We start from the raw sequence: 20,576 nt of genomic DNA, 5'->3' as shown, positions 1-20,576 counted from the left end.
AACGATTGCGTCGCAGCCAGACTTTGGCACGCATACGAATTAGCGAATTAATTGCTGCAACTCGAGATAATTTATAAAGGCCGCGAAGGCTGCAATCTTGCGTAGGAATGTGGCTTGGATAACACGTTGAGGAATGATAACACTGCTTGGCCGCTCTAATTTTAGGTGGCGGCGCGGCACGCTTTTAATTAAGACCCCAGCCCCTGCATCTATGTGTGGCATGCAACCACCACTGCTTTGCATAATTTAGAACGAGCCCAACGAGCCCTTTTGCAAATGAGCTTCTAGCTGTTTCCAGCCACCAACAAAATATTTTTGACCGCACTAAGCTATTCAAAGGTATGGCTCACGAGCTAATTAGCTTTTGCGTTGCACTAATTACCTCATTGTTTGATAGATTCAATTTAGCGTACGTGACGTGCGCAAGTTATTAGTGTATTAAACATTCATTACGGTTAATTGCACAAAATCATAACGATTAATTGAGTGTTATGCCTAATTTTCGCTATCTGCGGGTTAGTGGAATTACCCAACCTGAAAATTTATCCCTCTGGTGCATGTGTGTATAGGGGCAACGAAAATTCTGCACAAAATTTAAGTAAGAACCTCCACAGCTCTTGGACCGCAAACAAAAGCCGAACATCAAGCTACAAACAGCGTGTTGTTATGCCTGGTTTGCTCCACTTTCCATGGCGCTGGCCACGCGCGTACTTTTATTATTTGCCGACTGCCGAGGGAAACATTTTTCCATTTCTTTTGTGTGCCGGCGTGGTGCTGTTGGTAGCTCATTTGTTTCAATAATTCATGAGAGCCCATAGACGACATGTGGGGGGTGCTATCTCTCTTTCTCTCCGATTGCTTGTTTGTGTGCTCGCGCCAGCTCTTGCTTAACTCTGGATTTATGAGGTTTCTCGAGAGTGTTGCGTTGCGCTCTTGATGATTGCTGCATTATTCAGCCACGTCAATTAGGAGCGGTTGTGCGAATCCCTCGCGCCTCATTTAACGCCCCCTAATGAGGTCTTGCGCCCGCAGGCTGCGCGTTAATAATTATCAAACCCCTGCTTTCTCAAAAAGTCACAAATAAGATACATTCATTTCGAAGGAAAGAGAGAGAGAGATGGAGAGACCAGCGAGCGTCTCTTTCTTTTTGTTTATAAAAGATGAAAGAAATGGCCTGGAGGAGGACGGAGGTGGAGAGAAGGCAGCGTGAATTTTATTGAGCCTGAATTGTTAATTCAAAAAGAGGGCTGAGCAGTATAAAAGCTGAGTGACTCGACTCGGTCGTATACCTATATATGAGATGTGCCTTTGTTTTGGAGGCACTGCAGCTATTTTATTTATTCAGCAGAGAAGACTCCTCTGGGTCAGAAAACGAGACGGACAGAACCAAATTTGTAGCCCGGCAGTACCAGCATTAGGCAAGTTTTCTCGCCGAAAAGTTTTGCACGCAGCAACTTTCATCGAAAATGATGTCTTGCGTATTTACATGCGCGAAACTAGTTCGGAGAACAGAATCCGGAACGAGACTGCATGTTTCTTAACTACGTCTGCTTGTGACGAGAATCTCGCAAGGAAATTTGGATTCGAGACAACTGCTGAGCGGGCTGACGAGTGGAGAATTGCTTTCGAGATGTGTCACGAGGTGGAAAGTTTGCAATGAATTGTATAGGCGTGTTAAAAAGTTTTCCTCGTTTATCGAATGCCGGCAGCAAAAGCATATTGCATGGTAATTAGTTTAGGTGGAGAGTTTGCTGCCGCTGCTGTGCGTCCTCGACGGCTCGGAGCAAATTGCTCTCTCCAACAGCTTTAGGGCAAATTATCTCCTCCGCGCAACGAGCGGAGGCTTGAACGCTGATAATTAAGTAGTGCAACCATCGTATTGTGCAATAACCATCCAGTGGTGACAGGAAAACCCCGACGCATGGGTTGCATTACGATGACAATTAGACAAATCAAATTTTCTACATCAAGGAGCGGTCACAGTCAATTGAATTAAGTGCCGCCAAGGTCACTGCACTCGATGGTTGCCCTGATTCCCCCATTAATGAGATTCCGTCCAATCTCGTGGCACTGATTTAACGCTTTGTTGACTCCCTTTCACCTCAGCTGCAGGGATTTGATAATGTGATAAACTCCAAGCAGGCGAAGTCAAACCAAGTCAACCAGAAATGAGCCAGCCGTAACTCAAGAAGCCAATTTAAAATTTTTAACATCAACGTACATTGTTGGTTTGCGCAATAGCTTTAAATCTTTGTTTGCTATTGGTGTGTAGGTGAAAAAAAAACAGTGGCAGAATTGTATGCTATTTATAGCAATTTGATCACGCTAATTGCGTATGATAAAAAGCTGTTGCTTAGCAACATTAGCTGCCAGGGTGATTCAACTGAATGCATTAAGATAAAGCCTCTTAGTCACCTGCACTTATGTTTGCATAATACTCTTCAGGCATAATGTACTACCAAGGCTCTACAATCAATTAAATTGGTCGTTCACATTCGCATTATCCATCAGCATGTGTTGGCGCAAAATTAAATTACCTTTTTTTGTGCTTCGTACCATAATATTTTGCCCTAGATATTTGATCCGAAAGTAACAATGAGCCAAATTAATTGGCCTGAAAGGGTCATTTGGTTTATCTCGAAAATGAGAATCTAATCTCCAGACGCTGAAACAAGGAGCAGATGCAACCGGTCGGCCGTGATTGCTTCACGGGTTGCATAAGCCAAAAGTCGCAGGCGGCAACTGACTCGAGTGATATTGTGTTGCAGAGATGGATGGGGTCGGACGAGGATTCGCGCTCCGTCGAATGACCTGAATACAACGCCTGTCTGAAGAATGACCACCCCTACATCTGGCGAACCTCTCTCTCCAGCTCAACATGACGATGAGGAGAGCGTCCCAGTGAGTGCTACATATTAATTATCCTCTACATTTCTCCAAACGGAGGATGTTTATAATTTTTTATTAAGTTTTGAAACCGATATCAAAGTAACATTTTCAAGATAACTAAATCGCTTCCTGTGCCGGAATTGATTCATTTGAGCTGCAGTGCGCAGCGTATTTGCGCTGTCCATCCATCCATTAACAGGAAAGCTTCTGCTCGACTGACTGTCAGGTAACATTTCATTTCCTATGATTGCAGAAAAAGTCCCAAGGGCTGTTCAAGCGGGGAGCATTGTGGCGCGGCATTTACCTGCCGTCGCTCACCAGCAGCTTCTGCTCGAGGCCTCTGGAGCTCGCCTACCAACGCTACTCGCACCGCCAACGCCAAAAAGCCCTCATGATTGTCAACTGCGTAGACCTGGCTGTCAAACTCGCACTGCTACTCACTGCCCTTCTCTCCGACAGCGAAATGAAAATAAAGGTCAGCAGAGACTACGTGTCGTGTTCTTGTTACATCCGCTTTCTTTGATATGTGAAGTAAGTAATCAAAGTGGTAACTTCGACTTCTAGCCGACAGAGATTGCGTGGACGACAATATCAATGGCAGCCAATATTGGTCTGTGCGTCCTTGGAGGTTGGCGTCTCTTCGCCAACCACTACCTGCAGTGGGGTGCTGTCGGTACTTGGTTGCTTCTCGACGCCCAAGGTGTCTATTATATTTCTTAAGCTCACTGGCTGAATTCTCGCTCACGCAGCCGGAATTTTAGAACAGGGTTCGCAAAAACCACACTTTTGCAGCATTGCATACAAATTTTGTTGCATTTTTTTCTCCCAATTTCTCACATTTTCCTAGCCAAGGTCATTTGAATAGTTAATTTTGCTGATCTGCAATTAAACCTAAATTTTTAAATATTCGTGTTTTATGTATGCAACCAAAAATGCCATATTTAAAACATTAGACATTTTGGCGAGGATTTCATTAAAAAATATGTCAATTTTTTAATACTATTCTTTATTTTTTTTCATTCAATAAACGAGGTAAAATCTGAAAGAAATTCAGAAGCCTCAAATATCTGGTTCTTGACTTATTTTTTATCATCCTGTAACAATTAGTTGTATATTGTGCAATCGGCTTTACCGAACTTGATTTATAAAATGACGGATTGCACAATATAAAATTAATTGTTACAATCCAATTTAATCAGAGGCTCATTTTTCCACTTTGTAAAATTGGCGAACCCTGTTTAGAGTGAATAAAAATCGATTTTGATAACCTTGCTCATCTCCTCTTCAGGATTTCTTGGGCAGGGTTTAGGCTTTGCTCCTGCAGCGGAGCTGGTGTGGTACGTGCTATTCATAGAGTTTGTCACTTACGCTATGCTGCCTTTGCCCTTGCGATGGAGTGTGTGCGCCGCTCTCATCACAGCCGTCACTCACATCGTCCTTAGCACACTGCCAGACCAGCTTTCCATGGTATAAACAACGTATTTTAGTTTATTAGAGGAAAACTTTTATTGCAAATTCTCATGGGAGCTAATCATTATGCTGATAACGAGAGTCTCCACCTTTTGATTTTGCTTCTCAATCGACAATATCCGCATAAAGACCTAAATAGTGATTTCCTTTTGTGTTCTGGCCGTGACAGGAGCGGGGCTGTGTAATGAAGCGAGTATTAGCAACCGTGGCACTGTACGCCGGAGTAAATGCAGCCGGCTTCTACACAAAGTTCCTGACAGATCGGGGCCAGAGGAAAGCCTTTTTAGAGACACATCGCTCTCTGGAAGCCAGAATTAAAACACAGCGAGAGACTGAGCGTCAGGAAAAGCTTCTCTTGTCAGGTAATCTTTGTTTGTCTACATGCTGTGGGCTCACATATCATTTTTGCCTCTCCTCCCATCTCGCAACTGCGACCCTTCTGCAAATAAATCATAGTTAAATGTAAAATATTACTTCACCTTATCCAGTCGATGCACGAAACCCTGCAGCTTTAAGAACATTTTTGGAAAGGGGAATAGGAATTTTTGTATCAATAATACATTTTAAAGGCGCCGGCGTGTGTGTGTTACAGTACTTCCAGATTTTGTGGCCCGAGAGATGATAAGGGATATAGCACGTGAGGAAAATGATAAGGGCGCCTTCACCCCTAGTCAGTTTCACAAGATTTATATCCACCGCTACGAGAATGTGAGCATCCTCTTTGCTGACATAAAGGGCTTTACAGGTAAATTGAACCCATTTGCGTGCCACCATCATCTAAAAATATTTTTTGCCAGCTCTGGCGACGCAGTGCAGCGCACAGGAGCTGGTCAGAGTGCTGAATGACTTGTTTGCCCGATTCGATAAGTTGGCGTCGGTAAGCTCAGATCAAAAGTTGATTTATTTTTTCAATAATATGTATAATTATGAAAACTATAGGAATGCAAATGTTTGCGGATAAAATTGCTGGGAGATTGCTACTACTGTGTGTCAGGTTTGCCAGAGCCACGATCTGATCATGCTCAGTGTTGCGTGGAAATGGGACTTCACATGATTCGAGCCATCAGAGCTGTGAGGCTCAAGACGCACGTAAGCACTCGATGTCGTAGAGTTAATTTTTGACTACGCTCAGCCATTGTAAAATCAATTGATAATTAATTCTTAGTTAATGAATTGTCTCCAGGTTGATTTAAATATGAGAATCGGCATTCATTCCGGATCCGTGCTGTGTGGCGTACTAGGTTTGCGAAAGTGGCAATTTGATGTGTGGTCTTACGACGTAACACTGGCTAATCACATGGAAAGTGGAGGAATTCCGGGGTATATCACGTCAAATAGATTTTTTCGCTGCCTTTAACAGTGAAATTATAAATTTTCAGGAGAGTACATATTTCAAAGGCAACGTTAGCATGTCTTGACGGCGCTTATGAAGTGGAACCTGGACATGGAGATACACGAGATGGATATTTAAAAGTTAGAAACTTTCATTTATAAACTAACAAAAATAAAATGAATAATAAATTAATTGCAGGATCATGGCGTTGAGACTTATCTAATAAAAGCAAATGGTCCAAAAACAAGACGATTGCTTACAAACACAAGAGCGAGGATGTGGCATGATAGTGACAGCGGACCAAGTAAAACGCTTGAATCACCACGTATTAATGAGCCTAGGTATTGAAGCTACAAAATAAATAAAATTCGAATAATTAAAATTAAACTCAGTTGCAGAGAACGACCGCCAAAACTTTCGCACAAAAATAGTTCAGATAGCGAGGATAAAATTAGCACAATGGCCCAAGGGTCGATGGATGAGGAGACAAATAATGAGTGGACACCAGAAATTCCATTTGAAAATGTGAGAGTAAATACTTTTTAACATTTTTGTATGCCAACCTTAATGCAATTAGCTTTCGGCTCCCCCACCTCTCGACGAAGAGACAACCACGACAATGGTAGGCGGGTTAGTGGTCCTCGAGGTAGAAGATGATCCTGAGAGCTGTGAAGTAGTGGTAACCCCGGCACCTGGAAGCTCAATGGCGCAAGATGTCGACGAGCTCATTGACCATAGCATAGAAGTGGACTCGAACAACAGAATGAGAAGTGACTACGTGGACAGAATTACGCTGAGGTTCAGAGACCAGGAAACAGAGGCAATGGTAACTATATACTTTGTTTAGTGAACAAAAAGTTTTTTTAACCATTATAATTGCAGTTTTCTCAAAGGCGAGAGGACATGTTTAAATCAAACATGCTAAGTTGCTGTATAATTTGGTTCAGCATTGTGTGCTGCCAGCTTATCATTTTGCCAAGGTAATAATGTCATAAATTTTTTAAAATTTATTTGAATCTTGTGTTTAGCTCCCTTGCATTGTTCTTGGGTCTTGGTATCACTAGCCTGGCCATGATCGGTGCATTTGTCTTGGTAATGGCTGAAGAGTTTCCTTCATTGCCGAAAAGCTTGCGAGAGTTCTCCAGCACTTTGACGCTGCAAAGAAACCAAAGAACCGCCCTGGCTGTAACTATCATATGTCTGATGGCTACTTCTGCCACCGTTAGCTTGGTAAATTATTTTTACGCTTGACATTGAGGATCACGGCGAAATGCTTATATGCTTAATAGGTGGTTTCAACTGAGGATTTAGGAAATTTTGATAGTATCGAGAGCAATAGTACCAGCTCTAGCGTTAGTGCACTTTTCTTCTCATTTTTGTTCGGAGCGCCACAACCTCCCATTATTTGCAAAGATTGTGCTCCCTCATCCTGCAATGATTCCAATAACTCAAGGCCAAAAAGGACAGCAAGTCGAGTAAATATCTAGTTTTTCTATAATCACTATTTATATAGCTATCTCTCATTGTGCATTATTTTTACACAATTTTGCTTTTTTGATGTCAATAGGAAGACGTAGTGGAGGCAAAATTGTGCCGCTCTGCAGAGTTTGTAGTTTTCACGTGGGTGCTTACACTTATCGCTCTGGCCTCCACTCTTAAACTGCACTACCTGGTAAAAACTTGCCTGGCTTTTGTCTTGGTGGCAATTTACATAATCACAATCATGGTCGGCTATCCATCAGTTTTTCAGTTCAACAACCAAATCGAGATAAAGTGAGTTTTACTTAAAAAAATTCAAAGCAACTTTACTCACAGAATGTTTCGTAATAGCGGTTGGCTGCCCCTGTGGTCGCAGATGCTCATGCTGCTGCTACTTTTTTTGGTGGCCGTCAGCTATCACGCTCGGCTCGTCGAGGTGACAGCTCGTTTGGACTTTCTTTGGGCGCAAGCTGCAGGCCGTGAACTTGACGAAATGGCAGAAACACGGCGTTCCAACGCAGCATTATTGACTAACATTTTGCCAGGACACGTGGCAGCCCATTTTCTCAATGAAGAAGCGCGAAAGACCGACGAGCTCTATTCGCAGGCCAGAGATTTGGTAGCCGTGATGTTCGCCTCGATACCAAGTTTCACGCACTTTTACTCCGAGGATATAAACAAAGGAATGGAGTGCATACGGCTGCTGAATGAGATCATTGTGGATTTTGATGAACTTTTGGACGAGCCGAGATTTAGCTCTGTTGAGAAGGTACAATAAATTTTTAATTTCGAATGCCAAAAAATGGCTCAACCCTGCGTTTTCCATTTTTCTTTCAAATTGATTGATTTCCAATTTTTCTGATTGAGAAAATATTTTTAGATTAAAACAGTCGGCTCAACTTACATGGCGGCAGCTGGTCTGAACCCTGAAGAAAAAGAAGGCCCTGAAAGCCCTGTTGATGTGGAGTATCCACGACCACACGAAGCACTGTGCTCTCTTGTTGAGTTTGCCGTAGCAATGCAGCAGAGGCTTGACGAACTCAACATGCACTCGTTCAACAATTTCAAGCTCAGGGTTGGCATAGCTTGCGGCCCAGTTGTGGGAGGAGTGATCGGTGCTCGCAAACCTGTGTTTGACGTCTGGGGCAACACTGTGAACGAAGCCTCTAGAATGGATTCAACTGGGTTAGAAGGAAAAATCCAAGTCCCACGAGACACTGCAGCTGTGAGTCCGATTGTCAGTTAATAAATTGGAGAGAAATGATTAAATTTATGAAAAGGAGCTGGAGAGATGTGGCTTCCGAGTTCAGCAAAGAGGAATAGTTCCTGTTAAAGGGAAAGGAGAGATGGAGACTTACTTCGTTCTAGGCAGGGAAGAGACGCCCAAAGCTGGTCTTGCCAGGACACCCACTGCGCCAAGCAGCCTGGCTGCCGTTGTGTATGGATTGGTGCAGGCTAAGAGGAGGCACACGATCAAAAGGCCAGGTAATTTATAGAATAATATATGCGTAACGAAAGTTGCCAATTAAACGATTTTGCAGGTGGCAGGGCGCCAAGTATTTTAGTAAAAGAATCGAGTCCTGTGCATCCGAGTCCAGTTCTCAGCAAATCACACCTGCGTCCTCCAGATATGATTGCTCCGGAGCTGACTGCGTCAGCCCAAAGCATAGCATCTGTGCCATCAGGCAGACTTTCCACTTTCAGCAGCCTGAGACTGCCTAATTCACAGAAAAACTCGGGTCAACCAAGACGAATAGGACCACGAGGACGGAGAAACACTACCCAAAGCCATCCAAGTAAACCTGCCCGGCTACATTCGCCTGGGGAGGAATTCACACTGGCACAGAATGGTCATAGCCAACCAGAGTTATCCACCACGAACAATGAACTGTGATAGTAAAATGTTGAGTGTCTGAAAACTATATGAAAGCAACAATCTTGCCTAACACACCCAAATTAATGTCAATGTAAGGTGTTTACTATGGTCCAGACATTATTCAATGTGCTTTAAAACGTAATAAAAGTTGTGCAAAATGCTTTGGAATAAAAATAATTTTCAAATTATGGAAATTTTATTCTAAAACATGCATATTTTTTAAATAAATAAAAAAAACAGGAATTGAAAGGCTTAATCCATAGTTTTTAACTCGTCGTATTTCTAATTTTGTCTACCCATCGCTAATTATTCGTGCAGAAATAATAAAGCACGTGATACATCCCATGACAATATAAACAGGTTCTATTTTAAAACAGATTATGTGTATTAAATTAAGGAGGTAAATAAAATATCATACATGTTTCACCGCCATAAAGGGCATAGACCGACAAAGTACCAAACACAAAATTTAGAATATTTCGGTATTTTCAATCCATTTCCTATAAGATAATTTGATATATCCCAAGTATTCACGCAGATACGTATTTCATGAATGTGTGCACGCAGAAAGTGCGGAGTATGAAATACTTTTTTTTTGTAACAGTGCTTTGATGCCCTAGAAAAAGTATACGGCACTCTATACGTCTATACTTTATAATGAAAAAGAACGCGGATTCCCGCCATCCATTTTCGCGCCACTGGAGAAACCAGGAGGCGCAAATGAACCAATAAGAAACAGGACACTGTTATTGTAGATCCATTACTGGTCGGTAATCTTGTGACTCTAGCCCACTCTAGCCCACATTCATGAGATGAGAACGCCCCTTTTGGTGTCATATTGCCTGCCATGCACCGAAATTAAATTAAACAACGCCGATTATCTTCATGTTGTGGCGAACGTAGAGCAAGTCGACTCGTCTGACATCTGCATTCTGAGACATCAGAAGTTCGACAAGTTGTTTCGACGCTGAGTAATTATGTCCAAAGCGACGGGAACCGTGCCGAAAGCCAAAAAGCGGCCGAACCCATCGGCACAGTTCAATAACGACGAACAACCGCCGTCGCTTTGGCCCCCAGTGAACAATTTACAGGTTTGTTTTGTTCTGGGCTCTGGCCACAGCAAAGCTATATTTAGATCCTCATGGATTTCTTCCCCTCAGTCCACTGACTGGCATGCAGCACGGCAGAGCAACAGCCAGAGGGACCCACCCCCAGCTGCAGAGTTTACCGAGCAATTTGCTGCATTTTTAGCTTCAGGTCTGCAAATCATATTGGATAACTTTTGGCTTGCTATTTTTGACCGCTGTGACTATAACAGAAGGAGCTAGTGGATCACGTGGAACAAGGCAAAGTATTCAGCACATGACCACTACAGGATCTCAATCATTTCCAAGAGGCAGAGAGCACCAGGTTTGAAAAATTGATTGCATACATAAATATAAAATATGTATCATACACATAATATGATACATACATTAGAAGAGATAGGAACCAGAAGAACCATATGGTTATGTATTAATTATCATCATATATATGTATGTATACATTTCATTACCAACCTTTGGCGGTTTAGCGTTAACATTTCATCTAAATTATTGTCATAATTATGCGTTTAGTGTTTTTTGTATACAATTGTTAATTTTTAGAGCCCTACTGATATGGATGGAGATACTCGAACCAATGGAATTGACCACCAACAGAGGTATCCTGAGGGAGGAGCTCATGCTCTGCTTGATGCCACCAAAAACAACATCGCACGAATTGTAATATCTGCTGCCTTTTGCTAACAGATTTCACATTGACCAATTTTAGCCTGATCGCAACCAAGTCTTGAGCCGACTGAATCAAATCCGTGACTATGTGAAGCAAACCTCAGCATTGATGGATTCCCTGAACGGATCTACAGATTCGGTTAGTCACTGTGTAAATCACAGCATTATTGCCTCTTGTAGAAGATTAATTATTTTTATTTGTTGGAAGTACATAATATTCAGGAGATATAATAATTGTGTGTCCAAACCAGAGTCATCTAGCTCAGACTGTTCGCTTAAGTCGAATGCAATCAGAATTGCAAGAAAGTGAGAGGAAGCTTGTTCAGATGCTAGCTGTCATTCCTCCAAATGATGAGGTGCCCATATAAAAAAGAATGAACACCCCACAGTAATCTGTCTGTCCTGCGACACTAACTGTTTTTGTTTGGCGCATGCAACGATTTACAGAAATTTTTCTTTTTATCCTTTGATATTTTGGAGTGACTAAAACTGTTTCTTATGATGCTTAAAAGTGGCACTTGCATTGAGAGAAGCTTTTGACACCATTTCAATAATGCCTTGAAATATAGTAGTGTCCAACATCTTCACAAAATTGCTTTTAGTTTTGAGTTCCGAATCTCTTTCATAACATCACTGAAATCACGCCTATGAAAATTTAAGTTACCTAAAATGTTCCATGATAAATGACTTCCAATTTCCACTAAACAAGTTATAATCTGCCAATAAAATGCGCAGTCAAATGTTCTGAGATTATTTAGGTTTGATTTCCTCTTTTGTTTCCAACATTGCATCCAATTCATTCTGAGTGTGTCTCTGCTTTGATTGCCCTGTAGTAATTATTTCAAATTATATTAGGGCACAACCAATGGTAATGCATCTCCACTGGGTTTCTCAAGTGGAGCGATTCCCAAAGCCAGGGATCAGAATCAGTTGGTTGTCAACCAGCAACAGTCAAGGAGACGTGTGTCCTCGTCAGAAGAGGTGAATTTTCCATTCTGCCTTAAAAACCGGTTTTAAACCTTACAATTTTCAGAGATCTCCAGGCCCAGGACCAACCCCTGCTCAGTACGCGAAACATCAGGAACTAAAACTGAAAGTGGAGGAAAGTCAAAAAAAGGTAAGTTTTGATTTCGCATTTTGCATTAAGGTACAAGAAATCATCAGAACAGCCATTCCATGCTTCTCTAAAAGCTGTCCCGGTAAAAATTCCTGATTTTTAAATCTATGATAGGATCAACTCAGCGCGGATTTTCTCACAATGATTTTGAGAGGAAAATTTAAAAAAAAACGCCCTTGTACTGTGCATCAGCTGTATTTTCCCCGCAGGCCTTTTCAGCAGGGGCCGGCAGTATTTTGGTTTTTTCCTCTACTGAGAAAAACCGCGCGGAGCTTATACTTTCTTTAATTAAAATTTTCGTAAAATTATCTGGGTATTTTTTTATTTTGTCTTGATAGCAATTGCCCACAATATTTTTTTTTCTCACCAGCTTCAAGCTTTAGTGCAGCACCAAGCAGCTCTGATATCTCTCCAAGAGAAGGCACAGCAGCAGTTAAGGGATCCCAAGTCTCTATCTCAGGTTAGCAGGGAACAACATATATTTGAAAGAATTGTGATGAAGATATTCTGTGTAGGAGTTTCTCCGAAACTGGACTGACAGAGCTGACAGCCTTACTGGCCAATTCCAAGACATGTCGACAACTGACGCCGTCAGTTTGTTGGGAGACCACGACAAGGAGCTGGATGCAGAGTTCATGGCGATTCAAGAAAGACTTCAAGAAATCCATGACCGGAAGAGAACAGTGGATAGACTGAATAGGGATATGCAGACCCTGCAACTCTCCCCGAGAGGTGTGCTGGTGCTTCTTCTCTAAATTGCAAAATTCATGTGTTTAAGTTGTTTTAGAGAACCATCTGTCAACCAGTTCTGATGAAGAGGAAGTGGAGCAGGTCACAGCCTCATTTGTGGATGTGGATGCTAAGGTTGAGGAATTGAACAATATGAAAGCTAGACTCGCAAACCTGCAATCCCTAGTGGCCGCTATTAACCGTGGAGAAATGCCATATGTAGTCTTTAGTTTTGCTGGGTTCCTTTTTTGATCAAATGTTTCAGGACTCAATAAAGACTGCATTGGCAAGCCAGGAATCTGAGCCAAGGCGTGATCATTCGTCTAGATCATCCTCTTCAAAGCCAGACAACACATTTAGGAATTCAGACACTCTTCCCAAATCCATTGATGACCAGACTCTGGAGATTCGACACAAGGCTCAGTGCGTGATTTTGTGAATTCAGTGGGGGAAAAAGTACTATTTTGCTCACCACCAGGCAATTAGACAAGGCCAAGCAGAAACTACAACAGCTGAAAGAGATTCTCAGTGCAGCAGGACTTGCGGAGGATGATCTTGATGAAGAGGAATCGGTGAATAGGTATTTTGTATTTTTATGTAGCTATAATACAAGCATCATGTTTAAAATCAGTTATTCTAGCACTGGGAGGAATGCCGATCAACAAATACCCAATCAAGAACTGGAGCAACTGATGAGGACGTACTTGCAACAGCCCAAGGCTGAAACTACTCCCAGTCCATCAGTGCCTCAAAGAAAAAACAAGAATATCAAGCAGGATTTAGTGGTAACTAACTGTTTAATTTTTTATCTTAAATAGAGGTCTCGGCCTCAGCCAGACGCGCTGCGCCGCGCCAGCCAGCAAATTTTGGGTCACGTGGGCAGCCGCCAGGGAAAAAAGGTCAAAAATTAAAAAGAGTAGGAGAAAAATATGTCTCCTGGCCATTTGGGTCGTTAAGCATTATCAAACTTCACATTTAAAATATTGTCAGTTGCCGGTGAAAATGGCCAGCTGTCGCCAGGCAAAAAACGGCTAAGCCAGTCCCGGTAGGCGCCACCTTTAATCTCGTGGCTGAAATCTCTAATCTTAAAACTATTCTGCATTTAAATTGTTTTCCCTATGCCTCTAGAACATTGTGCATGATCCAACTGGAAGCAGCCAGAAAGCTTACATGCAAGCCAAGCGCCAAGAACTGGAAGAAATGATGCGTAAGGATCAGGGTCAGAGTTCATCTTTAAATCAGGACACTTGCAACGCATCAGGTTGTGAATCAAACTGTTTCTTTTATAGTCTTTTAATTTCTATCCTTTAAAGGCATTACTGTCTCTGACACTGGGGCAACTTGGGGAGGCAGCATGCTCTCCTCCGTCCAACCTCAATCTGAGCAGCAACAGAGCATAAACTGCTCAAGCGATGAGTTTTTCTGGGAAACTGATTTGATGGGTGCCAATGGGCCAACCACGCATCCACTGTACAGCTTGGCTGCAACCACTATGCGTCAAGTGCAAAACTCTCAGAAAAGTCCAGCTGGTATGTTTGCTAAATGTTAATTATATCATATTTTTTTCATGTGCTTCAAATATTCATAAAATTTAGTGGCCCTAATATAAACACTTTCAGCAAACAAAAATCCTATCTGGCCTGAACCTCCTTTGGAGTCGTCAACGCCAATATATGACGTTCCTCCTCGTTCTGGCAGCAGCACTGCCACTCCTCGTCCTATGGGGGATGAAGCATCACCTCATGCTCAGTGGTGGCTTTTGCAGGTAAAAGCTGTTCATTCAAATGATCAAATAAAATATTTAAACCTAGCTTCAAATATGGATACAAAAAGAAAATTTAAAATTAATTAACTACCCATTTTTTTAATTTAAGCAACAACTTGAAGCTTCAAATGCAACATGCCAGAACATGATGCAGCAGTGGCAGTGGGGCTCTCCTTCCCCTGAAAGTTGGTGGATGTCTAGCCCGATTGCTTCGCAAATGATGACAACATTGAGCCAGTGCTGCCAAATGCTGTGGATGCAGCAGAGGGAGATTATGAACTTACATGCCACCCTGCAGTCGGTAATGCGTGTTTCGTATTTCATTCTATAGCTCTCCCTGAAAATAATAAATAGTTCATTAAATCAAATAATTTCATTTGAATATTCAGATGCAAGATAGGATGGTGTGCAACGAGCAAAATTTGAGTGCCAATTTCCAGCCACCTCCATTCAACAATTCTGCTGAGGTGAACGCATCTGCTTCCGTCACTGGGGCCCATTCGCTGCCAAATCTGTGTGAGGGGCTTCCTCAGTTCATGATTCCGCCCAGCGCCCACTTTCCGTGGCCCCCGACCCAAACCCCAAATAACGCTTCAGCTCTGCCCACTTTGATCCGACATGGCCCCCAAGTTACCCTCAACAACCAAGTTCCTCCAGGCGTCAGAGCCAACAATTATTGGGACAATTTTCGAAGGTAAGGTTCACCTCAGAATGAAACTATGGATTTTGTTCCTTCATTTTGGGAAGTCGTATCATCAGTTAATCTGTTATGATTCCCGCTAGCTATTCTCGTCAGAATCTACTGTCAACCAACACGAAAGTGAATGATGGTCAGATCCAGCATCCCAGCCCTTTGACAGACAGATCTCATAACTCACTCAGAAACAATGGAGAGAGCCAACCCTTGCCTTCTAGGAGCTCAGGTCAGCAGCCAAGGAAGCAAAAGCTTAATTCAGAGAGGCCACCTGTTCCTTCTCAGCAAGCTCCACTAATCCAATCACATTCTTTGTAGGTTTTTTATCACTGTATTTTTATCACATTCATTGAGTTTTTTATTTTCCATAAGAAGTGGAAACTTGCCTGCTGAGCAACTGTTTTCTGAGCTCGCCTCGTTGGTTGCCCAGAACCAAAGTCACCCTGAATTTCTGCCTCAGCTGTTCAGAGAACTCAAGACTCTGAGGTGCACTTCTGACTGCCAAAGGGTATTGAACAGCATAAGAGAAATTGGCAGACAGGATGAGTTGCTGCGCTCTGAAGAAGCTAGTAACAATCGATCTGAAACGCCAGAAGGTGCCGCTGCTTTGCCATTCAAATCACCACAGGTAGATCACAGTGCAAAAATATTCCAGACAAATTTTTAAAAGTCCCTTAAGCGGCAGGTCAATGAGAACCAGGTTGACACTAAAATCCAGAGTCTGCTGCTGCAGCTAATGCCATTTTTGAAGAGCAAGCGCGATGACTGCTGCACTCCTTTACTCCTCGATTTTATCATACAGAGAACTTTGAGCCATGTTACTATTACTCAGCAACCAGCACTCAACTCGTTTGTGCACGGACAACTCCAAGGACGGCTCGCAGACGCTCTTGCTAAATTCCAAGGCTGTTGGTTAGTAATTTTTTAACTATGCTCTATAGCCTTCATCATTTTATGTTTCAATAATTTAGTTTTACGATATTATCTTTGCAAGGTTGGGCATTGAAATCATGTGGTTATTTGCAATTTTTGTTCCTTCTGAGCTTTTTGTTTACTATTTGATAGCTGTCTTTTTTTCTTTTCTACGAAAAATAAATGTTAATTTTATCCAGACTGGACAAAAATTGAAATTAATTTTCTCTGGATTTTTTTCATAGAATAACCAAAATAGTTAGTTTTCACATTGGTACTATTTATAACTAAGTTGAATTAATTTTAAACTCGCTATACATCAATATTTCATATAAAACGTATTTGAAAAAGGTGCAACAGCCTAATTTGACAAAATAATCATTTAAAACACTTTTTTAAAAGAAAGGCAATAAATAATTTTATTTTATTGTGAATCTATGGATAATAAAGCTATATCAACGGGCAGAATCATAGCCCCCAAAATGGAGTTCATTAAATCACACATAACTGTTATGAAATGGTAAAACCACTGCACTGGGAGTTATGGATAATTCTTTATTATCAGTGAGGCTGTTACCTTAGAATACAATCATACTGATTTGCATTTGAACCAATTAGCCATTTGTAATTAAGCTTCATAGGCGGAATTTCCTCTATTTTCCCTTTTATTTTTTATTTTTAAATGTCAAATTTTGCCAATTAAAATTAAATTTATTTTTACTGTACTTCAGGTTGCGAGATGTTGGAGAAGAAATGCTGGCCACCGTTGCTGAAGTTCTCTTGAAGGAACTGGCGTTCTTTAAACTTTTTGAGAACGTTGTTGATCAAGGGGGATCGGCCACGTTGTTTGCCAACGCTCAGAATGACGCTCAGACCATTAACTCTGATGCACTCCTGCAAGACGAGCAGGTAGGCATTTAACTGTTGCTCATTCCAGTTGATAAGATAAAGCTGAACCGAAAAATTCGTGCTTGTTGCAGGTTGAATCAAGTGACTCCGAAATGGGCGAAGCGGCGGCTCCTCCGACGCCCCCACAGCGTAACTGCTGGCTGCCCCCCAGCTTGAGGGAGGCCACCAAGGTTGCCATGGAGGCTAAGACGGAGACTGTGGAGGTTGACTTGTGTGATGGAGACTTGGCTGAAGCAGACCAGAGCCACGAGGTAGCTGTGCAGGAGCCAGATGGCAGAGGAAGTCAAGCAGAGGGGACTGATACACCTGATATGGGCAGGCAACTGGACAGTTTGGAGACAATCAACCTGTCAGTAGAGCAACCACCAACTGCAAATGTATGCTCTATTATTCATGACACTAAACTTAATATTGAATTGATATGAAATAAGTTTTTATTGAAAAAAGTCTTAACACATCAATTGGATTGTCATCAGTAGCTCAAAATTATTTGGAATTAAACTCACAGATTTGAAACAAATGTTTAGATTGGTATGGGTTTAAGATTATTCTCTCCATCTCAAAATAAATTTACTTTGGTGCTTAAAAACAAAAATTAATTGCTGCTGGACAGCGATTTATATTTTTAAGTGTATGAACTAATTGCAGATAACTCGGTTTGACAATGTTATTTGAGTTTCATTTACTTTAATGTTATTAGAATTAATTAGCATAATCTAAATTAAAAATTTCTACTTGGTACACTTAGCTCTTCAATAAATTGCAATGTATCATGGTATTTTTACAGGATGAAGTTTGGCAGGTGGAGCAGGACCGAGAGCTGGACCAAGTGCCATCAAGATTAGAGCCTGGAGAGACTTCCCAGCTGCCTGGACCTCCATCAGGTCAACCTTAAAACTCATGAATACTCTAATTTTTTAAAATTTAATTTCAGCATGAAAGTATTTGGTCATATATTTATGTTCAGTCAATAGGCGGACCCCTTGTTAACATTTTATTGGCAGCTAGCCCTTAAAACTAGTAAATTAGTTCCTGCCAAGAGTGGACTGACCGCCATCCCTCTAAAAGTATTCATGCTAAAATGCTTTGAGACTTTCTGATAGCTTACAGCAAATTCTAAAGATAATTCTAAAATATTTATAACAAGCTTTTCATATTATAACAGCATGAGGAAATGATAAGTTCTGATGGTGAAATTTTAACACTAAAATTTGTCAGAATTTTGCTTGGAGCTTATTTTATGATATCTCTGACAGCTTGAAATATTAAATACAGGAATTACTGAAATGTAATAAAACTTGAATATTTTAGCCCAAAATGTGTTTATTTTTTCAACAACCTATATAAATGAAAATTGAGCAACATAAGAGGTTATTTATCTTTGCGCAGTCTTTCGCTAGAAGTCTCAATGCTCTGCAACCACTGAGTCAGGTCGAGAGTTTGCTGAGGCTTTGGGTAGTCTTTCAACATTTGGTTTACATTAACTCCAACAATGTTTTGCTTGCTCAACGCCACTGCTCTTATGAAGCCGTCAGATAAGGTGACAAAGTGCTGCTCTAGATAGATGGACTTCTCGTCCCATCCAGCTAACTGCAAATCCAGGATGCGCGTTACTGTCGCTCTTTTTCTATTAATAGGGGACGGTTACCTTAGTAACAACTTTGTACGGGGTAAAAATCGGTATGGTCCTGCGGTAGCGAATGTTGCAAGCACCCTGCAGAGCATTGCCCTTGTTTTCCACAATGCTTTCGTAAAGCCCTGTGCGGTCGTAAAAGTGGAACCTTGCAAAATCCATTTCCCTCACATAACGAGCGTTGTTCATGTGCCGAACAAAAATATCCACATCCTGAGTCGTACAAAATCCTGTTGAATAGATTTGGCACGATATTAGAACGAAAAAATAACCTGGTGAAAATCTCCAAGAAAAATTGCCAAGTCACTCGACTCACCGTAAATAGCAGTTTGGTCAGTCGGCTTTTTCTTCGTCTGGAAGACACGCCCGAAAAGAATGGTAAACGCGATCCTTATGAAATAATTGGCATCTAAAAATATGAACAAAAACGCCACGATGCCTATAAGTGAGATCATTTTTCTCCTTGAATTTTGATTACTGGTTGACTGAGAGCAAGATTCGGTCGGTTCGTATAAAACAGGTGCGCACCGTTTGAGCACCAAGCGGCGATGCCGCGTTTCCTCGCTGTCTCAGCACATCAATGTCAAGGTTATGCTAAGCTTCTAATAACAAGTTAAACTCACTGCTGCATGTAAATGTGCGTGAGTCATTAATTATATAATTTGATTGAATGAGACGAATAATTAATGAGCTCCCATTTCTTAATTTTAATTTAAGAGCGGTAAATACTTACAATTTTATCTTTCCTAAAGCCCACCAACAGAGGAATAACTATTAATATGATGATTGCAATTTTTAATTGCCATTATACTCATTCAATTTCCGCATCCGAAATTCGTAAACTTTTGTTTTTGTAGTGATTTAATAAACAAAATGAATATAAATTAAATTTGATTTAGTCCTAGCTCTTTGGGAAACGTTGAGTTTATTTCATGACACCTTCCAGTAAGTTCCTTACAATAAAATACGAGAAGTTTGCTGTCAAAATTAGCTAACTTTAGTCTATGTATTAGAATTTCATTTCTCAGCAGAATGAACCTTCGCCTTCTTGGGTATTTCCTATGCCAGTCCACGCAGCCGTTTTGAAGAAATCTGGATGCTTGATATCCAGGCTTGCAACTCTTCTGATGGTTTAGGTGAAGCCAACGCTGTATTTTGAAACACTTTCTCTAAATCCAGTCCTTTCACACCGACTTTAGTTACGGAAACAACGCGAACAAAATTGTCTTTTGTGATGAGCTGCTGCTCCACGTACAATGAATCCTTCTCCCAGTAAATAATCTGTAATTTGGACATGGTTAAAAATAATTTATATATAACTATTATCAGCGCACCTTCGTTTTTATGTTGAACGTGCTGAAAACTTGAACCGGTCGGCGGAATCGAGTATTGCTTGCAACCTTCCAAAAAACAGAATCTCCTTCGATATTTTTCTGCACGTCATACATAAGTCCAGTGGTTGACAAAAAACCGTACAACACAAAGTCCATTTCCCGAGTAATGCGGACATTATTCATGTGCTTCCAATAAATATCCACGTCGGTGGTGTAGCAAAATCCTGCAGTTTAAAAATACTATAAATTTGTTTATAAGTTGAAAGAATATATATCTACCAAAATTTGAAGCAGTGGACGTCAGCGGTTTCCAATTTCCTCTCGCCAAAAATCGACCAATATGCACTCCGATGGCATGACGAGATATAAAAATCAAGTCAATTACGAAAAAGTGCACGAGCAAAGGCACTAAGATCATTAACAAGAAGCACACGCACCAGAATTCTACCGAATCCATTGCAGGTTATTATTCGAACAGTTCACGTGTTATTCAAAAGAAGGCAAGCTTTTGACTGCTGTTGAATGCGCAAAGCAAGAGGGAAAGGGTGGGTTATTTTTAAAACAGAGAACAACCTTGGAAGATCAGGTTTGCCCTCAGCGATCGGCGTGCCGTGCACGAAATTTCAGAGCACTCAAACCTGTTGATCTCTGGCGGGATAGGAGT

At 41.3% G+C, this 20,576-nt stretch overlaps 3 protein-coding genes across 8 annotated transcripts in view; 2 read left to right on the top strand and 1 right to left on the bottom strand.

The window, feature by feature from the left end:
- Positions 1-9,232, top strand: part of Adcy8 (adenylyl cyclase 78C) — a 30,786-nt gene extending 21,554 nt beyond the window's left edge. Inside the window, exons 2-22 of one of the 2 annotated variants that reach the window (XM_065478877.1) lie at positions 2,769-2,901; positions 3,143-3,364; positions 3,454-3,589; positions 4,178-4,356; positions 4,529-4,721; positions 4,952-5,104; positions 5,157-5,236; positions 5,299-5,448; positions 5,543-5,679; positions 5,739-5,832; positions 5,891-6,033; positions 6,088-6,217; positions 6,270-6,518; positions 6,575-6,672; positions 6,721-6,922; positions 6,982-7,167; positions 7,260-7,465; positions 7,523-7,940; positions 8,052-8,396; positions 8,452-8,656; positions 8,713-9,232. In XM_065478877.1, coding sequence (XP_065334949.1) covers positions 2,836-2,901; positions 3,143-3,364; positions 3,454-3,589; positions 4,178-4,356; positions 4,529-4,721; positions 4,952-5,104; positions 5,157-5,236; positions 5,299-5,448; positions 5,543-5,679; positions 5,739-5,832; positions 5,891-6,033; positions 6,088-6,217; positions 6,270-6,518; positions 6,575-6,672; positions 6,721-6,922; positions 6,982-7,167; positions 7,260-7,465; positions 7,523-7,940; positions 8,052-8,396; positions 8,452-8,656; positions 8,713-9,065 — 3,945 coding nt within the window. In that variant the 5' untranslated portion in view covers positions 2,769-2,835 and the 3' untranslated portion in view covers positions 9,066-9,232. Of the gene's footprint in view, positions 1-2,768; positions 2,902-3,142; positions 3,365-3,453; positions 3,590-4,177; positions 4,357-4,528; positions 4,722-4,951; positions 5,105-5,156; positions 5,237-5,298; positions 5,449-5,542; positions 5,680-5,738; positions 5,833-5,890; positions 6,034-6,084; positions 6,218-6,269; positions 6,519-6,574; positions 6,673-6,720; positions 6,923-6,981; positions 7,168-7,259; positions 7,466-7,522; positions 7,941-8,051; positions 8,397-8,451; positions 8,657-8,712 lie in introns of both variants that reach the window. The other variant, XM_065478876.1, reaches the window with a different exon arrangement.
- Positions 9,233-9,855: 623 nt separating this feature from the next.
- Positions 9,856-18,263, top strand: LOC135937286 (uncharacterized). Of its 5 annotated transcripts, none has more exons than XM_065480431.1 (25): positions 9,856-10,138; positions 10,208-10,304; positions 10,366-10,457; positions 10,694-10,810; positions 10,860-10,958; positions 11,071-11,175; positions 11,675-11,800; positions 11,853-11,936; positions 12,307-12,396; positions 12,452-12,668; positions 12,724-12,884; positions 12,931-13,088; positions 13,144-13,245; positions 13,306-13,450; positions 13,794-13,926; positions 13,979-14,194; positions 14,285-14,430; positions 14,540-14,731; positions 14,820-15,124; positions 15,214-15,438; positions 15,497-15,752; positions 15,804-16,036; positions 16,768-16,945; positions 17,017-17,322; positions 17,733-18,263. In XM_065480431.1, exons 1-25 carry the CDS (start codon positions 10,025-10,027, stop codon positions 17,838-17,840), a joined length of 4,005 nt encoding a protein of 1,334 aa, XP_065336503.1. In that variant the 5' UTR covers positions 9,856-10,024; the 3' UTR covers positions 17,841-18,263. The 5 variants fall into 5 exon arrangements, with proteins under 5 accessions (XP_065336503.1, XP_065336500.1, XP_065336502.1 ...); XM_065480428.1 differs by having other exon boundaries at positions 13,297-13,450; positions 15,500-15,752; XM_065480430.1 differs by having other exon boundaries at positions 13,297-13,450; positions 15,810-16,036.
- On the bottom strand, positions 18,251-19,242 carry LOC135937287 (protein THEM6). The gene is made up of 3 exons (XM_065480433.1): positions 18,895-19,242; positions 18,594-18,808; positions 18,251-18,535 (listed from the first exon to the last, which is right to left on the bottom strand). Exons 1-3 carry the CDS (start codon positions 19,031-19,033, stop codon positions 18,317-18,319), a joined length of 573 nt encoding a protein of 190 aa, XP_065336505.1. The 5' UTR covers positions 19,034-19,242; the 3' UTR covers positions 18,251-18,316.
- Between the last annotated feature and the right edge of the window lie 1,334 nt (positions 19,243-20,576).

This window comes from Cloeon dipterum, chromosome 2, assembly GCF_949628265.1.
Source record: "Cloeon dipterum chromosome 2, ieCloDipt1.1, whole genome shotgun sequence".
NCBI classification, from domain to species: Eukaryota; Metazoa; Arthropoda; class Insecta; order Ephemeroptera; family Baetidae; genus Cloeon; species Cloeon dipterum.
The sequence above is the reverse complement of the archived record's forward strand: the minus strand, read 5'-3'. Positions and strand labels throughout refer to the sequence as shown.